Consider the following 15,543-nt stretch of genomic DNA (forward strand, 5'->3'; position numbering starts at 1 on the left):
GTAGATATATACACACATACTATTGGTTCTGTTTCTCTGGAGAACCTTGACTAATACAGACTCCAAATGATCAGTCATTATAGAAATAGTACCACTAATCCTAAGATGTATCACAACAGAGGGAGCACTGGTGACCTCAGGTGATCTGTCCGCCTCAGCCTCCTGAAGTGCTGGGATTACAGGCGTGAGCCACTGTGCCTGGCCAGAATAGATTTTTTGAACAGTTAAAAGTGACAAACCTTTAGTTAGACTAAGAAGATGGAAATGACATAAGAAGTGAAAGAGGAGACATTACAGCTGAAACCACAGAAACACAAAGGATCATGAGAGACTATTATAAACAATCATATACCAACAAACTGTATAACCTAGAATAAATGAACAAATTCCTAGACAAATACAACTTACGAAGACTGAATCATGAAGAAATAAAAAGTCTGAACAGACCAATAATGAGTAATGAGATTGAATCAGTAATAAAAGTCTGCCATCAAAGAGAAGCCCAGGACCAAGTTCACTGCTGAATTTCACCAAATGTTTAAAGAAGAACTAATAATCCAGTCCTTCTCAAACTTTTCCAAAAAATTGAGAAGGAGGGATTACTTCCAGACTCTTTTTACCGGGGCAGCAATACTCTAATAACAAATTTAGACAAGGCCGTAAGAAAAGAAAATTACAGGCTAATATTCTTGATGAGCATAAATACAAAAATTTTGCAACAAGATATTAACAAGCTGAATTCTACAACACGTTAAATAGGTCATCCATCATGATCGAGTGAAATTTATCCCCAGCATGCAAGGACGGCTGAACATAGCAAATCAGTAACTGACAGAATGAAGGACAAAAACCATATGATCATCTCAATAGATGCAAAAAAATCATTTCACAAAATTCAGCATCTTTTTATGATTAAAAACTAACCAAAGTAGGTCCAAAAGGAAGGTACCTCAGCATACTAAAGGCCATATAAGAGACACCCACAACAAACCTTATACTTATTAGTGAAAAATGGAAAGCCTTTCCTCCAAGATCTGGAACATTCTTACCACTTCTACATAGTATTGGAAGTCATTGCAAGAGCAGTCAGGCCATAGAAATAAATAAAAGGCATCCAAATAGGGCTGGAAAAAGTGAAATAGTTGCTGTTTGCTGATGACGTGATCTTATATATAGAAGACCCTAGAGACTCCATCAAAAAATTGTGAGGATTAATAAATATAGTAAAAGTTGCAGGATACAAAATCAACACACAAAAATTAGTAGTTTTCTATATACTAACAGAAAACTACCTGAAAAAGAAATCAAGAAAACAATCTCATTTACCATAGCTACCCCACCCCCCCAAAAAACAGAATTCTTAGGAATAAATTTAACCGGGGAAGTAAAAGACTTGTACACTGAAAACTAGATGAAATAAATTGACACAATAAATATAAAGGTATCCTGTGTTCATGGAGTAGAAGAATTAGTATTGTTAAAATGTCCATGCTACCCAAAACAGTCTACAGGTTCAGCGCTATCCCTATCAAAATTCCAATGTCATTTTTCACAGAAGTAGAAAAAAACTCCTCAAATTCATATGGAACCCCAAAACACCAAAAAGAAAAAAAAAAACAACCAAAGCAATCGCGAGCAAAAAGAACAAAGCTGTTCAGGCAGTGTGATGTCTCCAGCTTCGCAGTATTTCAGACTGTACTGCAAAGGGATGGCAATTAAAATGTTAGGGTTCTGGCATAAAAATAGGCACATTGATGAATGGAACAGAATACGTTATGATTATTGACTTGATTATGATTAACCAATTATGGTTAATTGATGTTTAATAAAGGTGCTAAGAATATACAATGGGAAAAGGTCTCTTCAATAAATGGTGTAGGGAAAACTGGATATCCATATGCAGAAAAATGAAATTTGACCTTTATCTCACACCATATACAAAAACCAACTCCAAATGTATTAAATAAACTTAAGACCAGAAACTGTAAAACTAGTGGAAGAAAACATAAGGGGATGACTACATGACATTGGTTTGGGCAATGAGTTTTTTGATTGGACTCTAAAAGTACAGGCAACAAAAATAAAAGTGGACAAATGGAATTACATCAAACAAAGAAGCCTCTGCACGGCAAAGGAAACAAAAATGTGAAGAGACAACCTAGAAATTGAGAGAAAATATTTGCAAGCCATACATTAGAAAAGGCGTTAATATACAAGAAATGCAAACAACTGTGTAAGAATAGCCCATTTAAACAATGGGCCAAGGACGTGAATAGACATTTCTCAAAAGAAGACATGCAAATTGTGAGCAGGTACATGAAAAAATGCTCAACATTACTAATCCTTAGGGAAATGAAAGTTAAAAGCACAATGAGATGTCATTTTATGCCTGTCAAATGACTGTTATCAAAAAGACAAAAGAGGACTTGCTTTGGCAGCACAAAAACTAAAATTGGAATGATACAGAGAAGATTAGCGTGGCCGCAGTGCAAGGATGACATGCAAATTCATAAAGTATTCCATGTTTTAAAAAGAAAAGAAAAGAAACAAAAGATAAGAAGTGTTGGTGAGGATGTGGAGATAGTATAAATTAGTACAGCCATTACAGAAAGCTGGAAGTTCTTCAAAAAACTAAAAATAGAATTACCATATGATCCAACAATCCTTGTTCCATATTTATACAAAAGATTTGAAACCAGTTTGTCGAAGAGATGTTTGCACTCCTGTGTTCAGTGCAGCACTATTTACAGTAGCCCCATTACGGAATCAGCCTAAGTGTCCATCAGCAGATGAATGGCTAAAGAAAGTGTGTTATAGACAATTGACCCTTGAACAACATAGGTTGGAGCTGCTGAGGTCCACTTATTTGTGGACTTTCTGCCACCTCTGCCACCCCTTAGACGGCAGGACCAACCCCTCCTCTTCATCCTCCTCAACGTGAAGACGAGGATGAAAACCTTTATGGGGACCGACTCCACTCAATGAATAGTGAATATGTTCATTTTATTTTCTCTAGCTTTATTGTAAGAATACAGTACATAATACATAAAATATACAATATATGTGTGAACTGACTGTGCAGGTATTGGTGAGGCTTCTAGTCCACAGAAGGCTATTAATAGTTAAGTTATGGAGAAATCAAGTCATACAGATATCGGCGGACTGCACAGGAAGTTGACAGCACTAACACAATGTATTCAGCCTTAAAAAGGCGGGAAATTTTGTCATTTGTAACAACATGGGTGAAACTGAAGAACATGGTGCTAAAAAGGAACAGAAAGACAAATACCTAATGTTTTCACATTTCACATGTGACATCTAAAACTATTGAACTCCGAAGCAGAGGGTAGTGGTTATGGAGGCTGGGGTGGGGAAAATGGTGATGGCTAAAGGGTGCAAAATCACAGACGGGAGTAACACTTTTTTTTTCTTTTTTTTTGAGATCTATTGCACAGCGTGGTGAATATGGTTAATAATAGTGTATTGCACAGTTTTAAATTACTGAGAGTAAATTTAAAATGTTCTCACAAAAAATAAGTATTTGAAATGATGGCTGTATTAGCTCGATGTAATTATTTCAATTGTATTCATAAATCATAACATCACTCTATACTCCATAAATATATAGTTATAACTTGTCGATTTAAAATAAAAAATTTTAAATTGTTATTGACATGAGTTACAACTGTCAATCATCCTAGTCTATAACATTTTTTAACTATATGGTACAAAAGTGAAAATCTTCAGAGAGAAGAAAAGATGCTAAAAGAAGTAGTAATTTCCTAGCAAAGAAGAGTGTGACCGCATCAAAATGTTTAATTATATTAAAAACCATATTTTAAAAGGAAATTCTCTTTTCTCAATGAAGTAAGTCTCTAATGTTAACTTATTATATTCATGTGATGAAAAGTTTGCCACTATCTTACAGTGCTTTTGTACCATATTTGTTTCTGATTTTTTTTCTGGTTCTTAGGAGGAAGCACGAAAACATTTTGATTGTCCAGTTCTGGAGGGAATGGAGCTTGAAAATCAAGGTGGTATGGGTACTGAGCTCAACCACTGGGAAAAAAGGTTATTAGAGGTCAGTTTGTTTTTAAATTTTACTGGACTTTATTTAATGAAAATAATTCATAATTATGGTAAAAGTTATTCAAACAGGTTATAAACTGAAAAATGTTTAGGTCCCTTTACCCCTTCAGCTCTCCAGATGCACTTTCCAGATATAATCACTCTTTACATTTTTTGTATATACTTTCATAAATGTTATGTATGTATGTGCAAACACACGCAGAATTGTTTATTTTTTAATGGGTTCACATATTTATGCAACTTTTTCACTTTTTCCAAGGCACTATAGGTGCTTCTGCTATAATGCGATGTATGCTTTCCTGAAAAACCTTTTTCTTCAAAATTGGACATGAAAAATAACAAGACTTGTAGGAAAAACAAGTAAACAGATCAATAACAGCAACAAATAAGTCATGCAGAACTCTGAGCTCAGTTTTAAAAAGACATTAGATTTTCAATAAATGAAGTCTTGTATCTACTCTAGTTTTTTTTATTAAAATTTTTATATTTTTTAGAGACAGGGCCTCACTGTGTCATCCAGACTGGAGTGCTGCAGCTGTTCACATGCATGATCATGGCACACTACGGCCTCGAACTCTTTTGGGTTCAAGCAGTCCTCCTGCCTCAGCTTCCCAAGTAGCTGGGACCACAGGCACACACCACTGCACCCAGCCTGCTCTAGTCTGTGTGTCTCTCTCTCTTTCTTTCTCTCTTCCTTCCCTCCCTCCCTCCCTCCCTTCCTCCCTCCTTCCTTCCTTCCTTCCTTCTCCTTTCTTTCCTTTTCCTTTTCTTTTTTCTTTCCTTTCTTCTCTTTCTTTCTGTCTTACTTCACTTGCCCAGGCTAGAGTACAGTGGCATGATTTCAGTTCACTGCAGCCTCAACCTCCTGGGCTCAAATGGTTCTCCCACCTCAGCCTCCTGTGTGGCTAGGAATATAGGCATGTGCCACCACACCCAGCTGATTTTCTTTTTGTACTTTCAGTAGAGATGGTTTCACCATGTTGCCCAGGCTTAACTCAAACTCATGGACTCAAGCAGTTCACCCGCCTCAGCGGCCCGCAGTGTGGGGTCACAGGCGTGCACCTCCGCGCCTGGCCGCTCTAGCATTTCTTTACCTTCTGCATCGGCGGCCCGAAGCGTGGGGTTACAGGCGTGCACCTCCGCGCCTGGCCGCTCTAGCATTTCTTTACCTTCAGCTTCGGCGGCCCGAAGCGTGGGGTTACAGGCGTGCACCTCCGCGCCTGGCTACTCTAGCATTTTACCTTCAGCATCAGCAGTAATAATAACCCATGGTAGCTGCATGGGGGATTGTAAATCTGAGTATTGAGGATGGGGTAAAATGTACATAGACTTGTGAGAACCATACAGTAAACATTTGCATGCAGAGGCGCTGGCTACACCGAGCAACACATTGTACACAGTACAGCATTTTTGTATTGCTGTGTTTGGCTCTCTTAGTATACTTTGTATTTAGGCTTCATCACAAAATAGTCACATGCAGGGAAAATCAATGAACCAACGTGATTCCATGTTATACTGATGCCATTCCCTTATTTACTAATTTCACATGAGCTCATTCACACTGCGGAAACACATACTTTCACAGAATAAACTGTATTCTTGGATCTACTCATTTTTTCTATATGAATGTAGCATAACAGTTCTGTGTTAATGAACAACTATGGTTTAAATTTTGTATTTTCGAAAATGTAATGAGCAACTTATTTATATCTGTGATACCCCAGGATGGGGTTTCAGTTGGTGTTTTTAGATTCAACTAAGCAGTCAAACCCACAGGACCTAATCAAGCCATGTTGAGAAAAGATTCCCTTAGAGAAGGATATTAGAAGGAACACACAGCCCGCCAGCACGGCAGAGCCAGGCGTTCCTCTTGTGCTCCACATGTCAGTGGAGGGGCTGTCATCTGTGCCTCTCCCCGTCCCCGTGCAGCTCAAGACCCCCACAGACAGATGGGAGGACCAGCCTGGCTGAGAAGGATCATGTCCAAAGAAGAACCAGTATCTTTTTAGTTTTAGAGATCTGCTTAAATAGATAGTTGCAGCTTATATACATCATGCCTAAAGTTAATAAAATTATGGAAGGAATGAAATGAATGCTTGTCATTACTGTCACAGTAACAATGATGGAAACTTACGGAAGACACGTATATTTATTCCTTCCATGGGAAGTTTGGCTTTTTTTTTTCCTTAAGAAATTTTCTCAAGTGACTCCCTTAAGAAAGCTGTAGATTGGCCAGAAATGAAAGTTTGTGCCTTTCAGCAGAAGCTCTGAGAGTAGTAATTACATTAACTTCTCTCAAATCAATTTTGTGTCCTTGAACTATTTTTTTTTTTTTAAAGCATGGTATCACAGTGCTTGAGATGGCCATCTGGTGTGCAATGGAAAGATTTAAAGAATACTCAGAAGTGTCCGAAGATGAAATAAGCTCCATCAGAGGCAGTAAAGTCCTCATCATTAGGTGACCTTCTGATAGGAATTGTATGATATGAATTAAAATATTGGGTAGATGGTAGAGCTTGATGATGTTTTAGACCTTTCAAGGAAGTCCGTTTACCCCGTGACTCTGTCACACTTGTTTTCATGTTAGCACGTTTCTGTGATCACAGAGTTGAAGGTTATGAAAACATTTTCAGTGTAATTCAGACAGCTGTTCTTCCTGACCCCAAATTATCTGTGCATTTGCCTCATTCACCCACTTTGCTTTACCTGGAGCGTATACTATTTCTGTAGTATTTCTGTTTCCATATAGATTTATCTTCATTCATCACAGAGTTCTAAATGCGAGTTGCCTGCCATTCCAAGGGAATCGTACACAGTGGAAACACTTTGGGCAGAAAGTAGATTTCACTTCAAGGTTCAGTCTAGTCATTTTAAAGGTTTATGTATTTCGCCACTTTTAAATGAATGTCTTGTCAGCCCCTCACAGGTGAAACATTTTAAATATATATGTCAGAGGAATTACAGAAAATATTAGGAGTTGCAGAGAATCTCATTTTCCAGTTAAACTCTGTTGGTGATTTTCAGAACGAAGCGATGACTGGTTCTCACACTCAGAATCGAGTACTCTCTCGGATCACTCTGGCATTAATGGAGGACACTGGGTAAGACAGCTGTGACAATAGGATATGAATTGTTTATTAAAATGAAATTAATACTGAGCTCATAGCTTAAGAAAATGCTGACATTTTATGCTGAAGCAAAAGATACTTATTAATTATTTGAATCTTGTACAGTTAGCTGTCTGTTATTCATACCAACTCCATTCATTCATTCATTCAATAAATCCTTCTGTTGGTTGTTTGTTTTAAAATAGGGTCTCGCTCGTGTTGCACAGGGTGGAGTGCAGTGGCAATGTGGACTTACTAATCCTGGACTTCCCGGGCTCAAGCAACCCTCCCACCTCAGCGTCCTGAGTAGCTGGGACTACAGGCACGTGCCACTGTGCCTGGCTAATTTTTTGTATTTTGAATAGAGATGGGGTTTTGTCATGTTGCCCAGGTTGTTCACAAACTTCTGGGCTCAAATGATCCACCCACCTTGACCTCTCCCAAAGTGCTGGGATTACATTACAGGCCTGAGCCACCTCACCTGGCCACAGTAAATGTTTGAGGCTCCGAGACATAGTAATAATTAGGACAAAATCCCTGATATTATTTGTTTTCGAATAAGCAGAGGCTGAGCCAGTATCAAGGAAAGACTAAATAATTTTTAAATTACTTTTTTTTTTTTTTAATAAAACAGTAGAACTTTCAGGTGAAGCCATGAAATACTGTTTAGTTTATTTTTTTAAGTAGAGACAAGGTCTCACTATATTGCCCAGGCTGGTCCCAAACTCCTGGGCTCAAGCAAGCCTCCTGCCTTGGCCTCCCAAAGTGCTGGGATTACAGGAATGAGCCACCATGCCTGGCAGAAATACTGTTTTTAAATGAAATCTTTTATACAACCCCTACATATCAAAAAAAATTAAAGCTGCTTTAGTAGAAGCGTTGTTACCTCTTACTCTTTCTAAGACAGTCTGAGAGAAAATTAGAAAATTGAATCAAATTTGAAAATTAATGGCAGAGGTGCCATTAAAACCATGAAAATTGTTGACACTACCTTCACTGTTGAGAGGTCAAAGAAGTGTAAGGATTTAAACATATAGAGGTTATTATTATTATTTTTTGAGACGGAGTCTTGCTCTGTCACCCAGGCTGGAGTGCAGTGATGTGATCTTGGCTCACTACAACCTCCACCTCTCAGGGTCAAGCGATTCTCCTGCCTCAGCCTCCTGAGTAGCTGGGACTACAGGTGCGCGCCACCACACCTGGCTAATTTTTATATTTTTAATATAGATGGGTTTCACCATGTTGGCCAGGCTGGTCTCGAACTCCTGACCTCGGGTGATCCACCCACAGTGCTGGGATTATAGGCATGAGCCACCGTGCCCAGCATATCTCATTGAGTTTTATGAGACTTAAATGAGTTAATATTTGTAAAGCCCTTTTGTACAGTGCTTGGCACACTGTAACTGCCAACTATGTATGAGCATTATATAAAAAACCGAGCTAAAGACTCATGAAACAAGACTTACTTTTGCTACCTCAGTGCAGTCCTTTATCGTATTGAGTTTTTAAAGAGAGAGAAAGAAATGTTAATCAAGATCTGCTAAGTGGATTTCACAACTCACTAATACTACTCAGAAACCCCTGTTTCTAAAGCCCCCTCTACTGCCTCACTAGTGCTCATTCTTCTGAGTTTAGCTAAAGTTGCTTCCTCAGAAAAACCTTTCCGAATTCTTCATACTAACTTAGGTTTTTCTGTTACTATGTTCCCTGTTAGCATCATATACTTCTCCTTTGGAATACTCATCACACTTCAAATGTTTTGTTTTAATATCTGTCTTCCCTACTAGATCATGATCTTCATGAGAGCAGTTTCTGTTTATGTGTTTACTACTGTAGCCTTCATTTAACAAGGTGCTTACCATGTGACAAATGCTTAATAACTGTTGACTGCTAATACAGAAAGAGCTGCAAAGAAACGGTTATCAAGAGGGTCTCATGGTGTGTAGCTGGAGTGCCCACCTGGTGATGGAATAACAGCACTGATAGGATATTCTGCACTCACCAACATGCACCTTCACAAAGGAGTCTACTTACTCTACACTTTATTCATAGGGCTAAGGGCTTCTGAGCCTGAGCACCTGCTAAAATAATTGTTAGTGGACAGCGCTAGGGGCACTGTCACTGTCCGGACAGTTTGACCCTGCTGTGACACCGAGGTAGCTGGGAATGGAACTCACACTGTAGTTGCAGAAGTTGCAGGCATTTTGGCGTTGGAGCGCTGCGACTCTTTCAGTTTCTCTCTGAGTGAGAGCTTTGTTCTTCGACAGGAGAGAAGTTTTGGAAGATGCTACATTACATATTTGTTTGATTTTGTATTAAGGTGATATAAGTGGAGAGAATAATTCTTATCTCCCCAACTTTTGAGCCTATTTTTTTAATATTATTGTTTTTTATTACATTTTTTATTATAGAGATGGGGTTTCACCACGTTGCCCAGGCTGGTCTCAAACTCCTGAGCTAAAGTGATCCGCCCACCTTGGCCTCACTAAGTGCTGGGATTACAGGCGTGAGCCACTGCGCCCAGCCCTGAGCCTATGTTTTTATTTACTGTTTTGATAATGCTAAAGGAACAAAATATAATACATACAGGTAAGAGACTATTTTGTATAATTTTATAATTTTTGCAAGCTAATCTTGTCTCTAAAAATAAATACAAACTAAAACAAACTGATTGCCTTCGATTAAATTTGTCTGGAAACTCAGTCAGTACTTTCTTTTTTCTGTTGTTAGAACTTTTTCTTTTGAGACAAGGTCTCACTCTGTTTCCCGGGCTGGAGTGCTGTGGCATGATCCTGGGCGGAGGCGATCCTGCCACCTCAGCCTCCCAGGTAGCTGAGACTGTAAGTACACACCACTGCACACCTGGCTAACTTTTTGTATTTTTAGTAGAGACAGGGTCTCACCATGTTGGCCAGGCTGGTCTCGAACTCCCAACCTGAAATGATCCAACCACCTCAGCCTCCCAAAGTCCTGGAGTTACAAGTGTGAGTCACCACGCCCAGCTAGGACATTTAAAAAGTGTTGGACATAGGCTGGGCACAGTGGCTCACACCTGTAATCCCAGCACTTTGGGAGGCCGAGGCGGGTGGATCACCTGAGGTCAGGAGTTCAAGACCAGTGTGGCAAACATGGTGAAACCCCGTCTCTACTAAAAATGCAAAAATTAGCCAGACATGGTGGCGGGCGCCTGTAGTCCCAGTTACTCAGGAGGCTGAGGCAGGAGAATCACCTGAACCCATGAGGCAGAGCTTCCGGCAAGCCGGGATCGTGCCACTGCACTCCAGCCTGGGTGACAGAGCAAGACCCTGTCTCAAAGTAAAATAAAGTGAAAATTACAATAGAAACGTGTTTTGTTTTGTTATGTAAAAATGTAAAAGTATTTAATACCTTGTCATAAGCCTGGTTATCGAATCCCTGTGTAGCAGTCCCTGTTCTGGAAGAATCATCACTTATAGTGATGGCCTCCAGAATCTTTCTCAAGGTCCTAAGGTGCTCGCTGTTGAGATTCTCAGTTGTTGTGCTAGAGTTGTTTTTAAAAGGACAGCAGTAAAAGTTGCTTTGGTTTTTATTCCACAGCTGGTATAAAGCAAATTACAGCATGGCTGAGAAGTTAGACTGGGGCCGAGGAATGGGCTGTGACTTTGTCAGGAAGAGCTGTAAATTCTGGATTGATCAGCAGAGACAAAAGTAAGAATGCATTTCCTCACAGTGTCATTGATTACACAGTTCCTCTCTTGATTTTGTGCTTTATCCCAAGCCTAAAATGCTAACTATTTTCAAAATGTAGTCTGAGCAGCTCAATTTTACAATATATAGAAAACCACCTGTAGATGGTTGGTAATAAGATTGTAAGAAGTAGCTAAGTATTGTTTTTAATCATATACTAAAGAGATCCACAGTGAGGGGCCCAGAGCCATGAACATTTCTGTTCAGCTTATTATAACTCATAAATATATATATTTTACAGACCTTTTGTTTCCTCTGTCATTTGTGTTGTTTTCTTCAGAGAATGCACCTGTAAGTATAGATGCAAATATTGATTCAGTATCAAAAAAAGGCACTTTTGAATAGGAATTTCCAAATCCAGATGTGTATCATAATCACCTAGCAAGCTTTTAAAAATTACAGAGTAAGTTTGACATCTATCTGTATATCATCTATATAGACATATATCATACATACATACAATATATATATCAGACATATATACAATACAGACATATATACAATACAGACATATACCTATATACAATACATACACATATATTCAATAAGACATATATCAGACATATATACAATACAGACATGTATCAGACATATATACAATACAGACATATACATATATACAATACAGACATATACATATATTCAATAAGACATATATCAGACATATATACAATACACACATGTATCAGACATATATACAATACAGTTGTTCTTTGGTAACCATGGAGGATTACTTCCAGGACTCCACAGATAACAAAATCCATGGATGCTTACATAAAAGTTCCTTATATAAAATGGAATAGTATTTGCATATAACCTGTGTATGTCCTCCTGTATACTTTAAATTACCTCTAGGTTATTTATAATATATAATACAATATAAATGCTATGGGAATAGTTGTTATACTGTATTGTTTAGGGAAAAATGACAAGGAAAAAAGTGCCCATGTTCAGTATAGGTGCAAGCATCCTTTTTTCCCCGAATTTTTCTTTTCTTTTTTTTTCTTTTGAGACAGAGTCTCACTCTGTTGCCCAGGCTGGAGTGCAGTGGCGCAATCTCAGCTCACTGCCACCTCTGCCTACCAGGTTCAAGCGATTCTTGTGCCTCAGCCTCCTGAATAGCTGTCATTATAGGCGTGCGCCACCACTCCTGGCTAATTTTTGTATTTTTAGTAGAGACAGGATTTTGCCGTGTTGGCCAGGCTGGCTCACGCCTGTAATCCCAGCACTTTGGGAGGCCGAGCTGGGTGGGTCACTTGAGGTCAGGAGTTCAAGACCAGCCTGGCCAACGTGGTGAAACCCCATCTCTACTAAAAATATAAAAATTAGCCAGGCATGGTGGCGGGCACCTGTAACCCCAGCTAATCAGGAGGCTGAGGCAGGGAACAGCTTGAATCCAGGAGGCAGAGGTTGCAGTGAGCCGAGATCGCACAATTGTACTCCAGCCTAGGTGACAAAGTGAAGCTCTATCTCAAAAAAGACAAAACAACAACAACAGCAAAAATGCTATGTGAATGAATTCATATTGTATGTGAACTTTTGAGCATGGCTTTTTTTACTCAGCATAATCCTCTGGAAATTCATCCAGGTTGTTGTATATATCAATAATTTGACTTTTTGTGGCTGGTGAATATTTCGCAGTGTGATATACCGCAGTTGGTTTAAACATTCACACTTTGAAGGACATCTGGATTGTTTCCAGTTTTGGGCTATTATGAATGAAGTTGCTGTGAACATCTATGTACAGGTTTGTGTGTGAACATACATCTTTATTTTTCCAGAAAAAGTGCCAGGAATGCAGTTGCTGGCTCATTAAGTAATTGCAGGTTTAGTTTTGTAAGAAACTGCTAAACTTTTTAATTCCTAGCAGTGACGTGTAAGTGATACAGTTTCTCCACATGTTTGCCAGCATTTGGCGTTGTCACAATTTTTTGTTTAATCGATTCTGATAGGAGTGTAGTAATATTTTATTTTGGTTTTAATTTGTGTTTCCCTAATGTCTAATGATGTTGAACCTCTTTTCATGTGCTTACTCGCTAATTATATGTCCTCTTTGGCAAACTGTCTCTTCATCTTTTTTTTTTTTTTTTTGAGATGGAGTTTCGCTCTGTTGCCTAGGCTGGAGTACAGTGGCACGATCTTGGCTCACTGTAACCTCTGCCTCCCGGGTTCAAGCGATTCTTCTGCCTCAGCCTCCAGAGTAACTGGGACTACAGGCACATGCCACTATGTCTGGCTAATTTTTGTATTTTTAGTAGAGATGGGGTTTTACCATGTTGGCCAGGCTGGTCTCGAACTCCTGACCTCGTGATCCACCCGCCTCAGCCTCTGAAAGTGCTAGGATTACAGGCGTGAGCCACCACACCCAGCCTCTTCATCTCTTAAGCCAATTTTCTAATTGGATTGTTTTTTACTGTTGAGTTTTGAGAGTTCTTCATGTATTCTGGGTAGTAGTCCTTTGTCAGATATGTGGTTTGCAAATATTTTCTCCCAGTTCATAGCTTGTCTTTTTATCCTTTTAACAGGGGCTTTTGTAGGGCAAATGGTTTTAGTTTTGACGAAGTCCAGAACATCAGTTTGTCCTCTTATTGTGTCTTTGACGTCAAGTCTAAGAAGTCGTTGCCAAGCTCTAGATCTTGAAAGTTTTCTTATGTTTTTTTTCAAAAGTTTTATAGTTTTACACTTTACATTTAAGTCCATGATTCATTTGAGTTAAGTTTTGTATAAGGTGGAGACTTAGATCAAGGTCTGTTTCTTTGTGTACAGGTGGGCAATTGCTTCAGCACCATTTGTTGGAAAGGCTGTGTCTTTCCTTCATGGAATTGCTTTCGTGCCTTTGGCAGAAACAATCAGTTGGGTGTATTTGTGGTGATCTGTTTCTGTTTCTGGGTTTTCCGTTCTGTTCCAGTGATCCCCGTGTCTGTGCCTCCACCAGTAACACACAGCCCTTAATTACTGTAATTATTTAGTAAGTCTTGAAATTGGGTAGACTGATTCTTTCCACTTTATTTTAAAATTGTTCTGGCTGTTTTGGTTCCTTTGCATTTCCGTATACATTTTACAATAATCTTGTCTGTATCTGCCAAAAAACTTGCAGGGATTTTGCTAGGAGCTGCATTAACCCTGTGTGTCAATTTGAGGAGAATTGACATTTTTACTGTGTTGAGTTTTCCAATCCATAAACATGGGAGAAAACATTCAGTCTTTCATTATTAAATATAATGTTAGCTGCAGATTTTTATACATGTTCTTTATACGTGTTTTTATACATATTCTTTATCTTTATACATGTTGAGAAAGTAGCTCTCTATTCCTATGTGTCTGAAAGCTTTAATCATGAATGGATATTGCCTTCTGTCAAATGCTTTTTCTACTTTAGTTGATATGCATAATCATGTGATTTTTTTCGCCTGTTAATATGGTGGATTTCATTGGTTGATTTTCAAATATTAAATCACCTTTGCATTCCTGGAGTAAACCCCACTTGGTCATGGCATATAGTTATTTCTATATGTTGCTGAATTCTATGGACTATTATTTTGTTGTGGATTTTTGTTTCTGTATTTGTGATGTATACAGATCTGGAGTTTTCTCTTTTTTCCCCAATTATTTTACCTTTAATTAATCAGTATGGCTCTCAGAACAATTATATTGTGTCAGTTAAGCTTGATCTTTTTCAAATCTGACACATTTTGAAAAACAGATATATCCTTCCAGTAAGAGAGTTTTAAAAAATAATAGAAAAGTTATTAAATACATAATAATTATTACTAAATGAGCAAATAATGGGCTCCCCTGTCATACTTAATATTGGCTTAATTTAAATTATTATTTATGGCCAGACATGGTGGCTCACGCTTGTAATCCTAGCACTTTGGGAGGCTGAGGCAGGCTGATTGCTTGAGCCCAGGAGTTCAAGACTAGCCTGGACAATATGGCGAAAGCCCATCTCTACAAAAATGTACAAAAATGAGGTGGGTGTGGTGGCACATGCCTGTAGTCCCAGCTACTCAGGAGGCTGAAGCAGGAGGATCACTTGAGCCTGGAAGCTCGAGGCTGCAGTGAGCTATGACTACACCACAGCATTTCATCCTGGGTAGCAGAGTAAGACCCCATCTCTAAATAAATAAATACATGATTTATGTAATACTCTGAAGTAATAAATCCTAGGATATAATGAGGTGTTTATCATGCTTTATTTTTATTTTGATTTAGTTCAAAATATTTTTCTCTTAATTCAAAACTCTTGTGTCACTTCAAGTTCAAAATATTTTTAACTTTCTCTTAAGATTTCTTCTTTGACCACTGTATTATTTAAAAGTGCTTTGTTTAATTTCCAGCTATTTTGAGATGTTCCAGCTATCTTTCTGTTATTGATTTCTAGTTTAATTCCATTATTGTAAGAAAGCAAACCTTTTTCCTCAGCCTTTCGAGTAACTGGGACTACAGGCGCACACCACCACACCTAGCTAAATTTTTGTATTTTTGAATAGACAGGGTTTCACTGTATTGCTCAGGCTAGTCTTGAACTCCTGGGGTCTAGCAATATGCCCACCTCGGCCTCCCAAAGTACTGGGATTACAGTCGTGAGCCACTGTGCCTGGCCTATTTTTCTGTTCTT

The 15,543-nt window shown here is 38.6% G+C and overlaps 1 protein-coding gene and 1 non-coding gene across 5 annotated transcripts in view; both read left to right on the forward strand.

The window, feature by feature from the left end:
• LMLN (leishmanolysin like peptidase) overlaps nt 1–15,543 on the forward strand; it is a 79,053-nt gene that overhangs the window by 30,126 nt on the left and 33,384 nt on the right. For all 4 annotated transcript variants that reach the window (XM_023214888.1, XM_023214887.2, XM_023214886.1 and 1 more), the window contains exons 10-12: nt 3,974–4,081; nt 7,114–7,190; nt 10,773–10,883. In XM_023214888.1, coding sequence (XP_023070656.1) covers nt 3,974–4,081; nt 7,114–7,190; nt 10,773–10,883 — 296 coding nt within the window. The remainder of the gene's footprint in view (nt 1–3,973; nt 4,082–7,113; nt 7,191–10,772; nt 10,884–15,543) is intronic.
• LOC111544401 lies at nt 2,427–2,529 on the forward strand. Its single transcript, XR_002732151.1, has one exon. It is a non-coding gene; the product is annotated as a U6 spliceosomal RNA (small nuclear RNA).

This window comes from Piliocolobus tephrosceles, chromosome 2 (assembly GCF_002776525.5).
Source record: "Piliocolobus tephrosceles isolate RC106 chromosome 2, ASM277652v3, whole genome shotgun sequence".
In the NCBI taxonomy this organism is placed as follows: Eukaryota; Metazoa; Chordata; class Mammalia; order Primates; family Cercopithecidae; genus Piliocolobus; species Piliocolobus tephrosceles.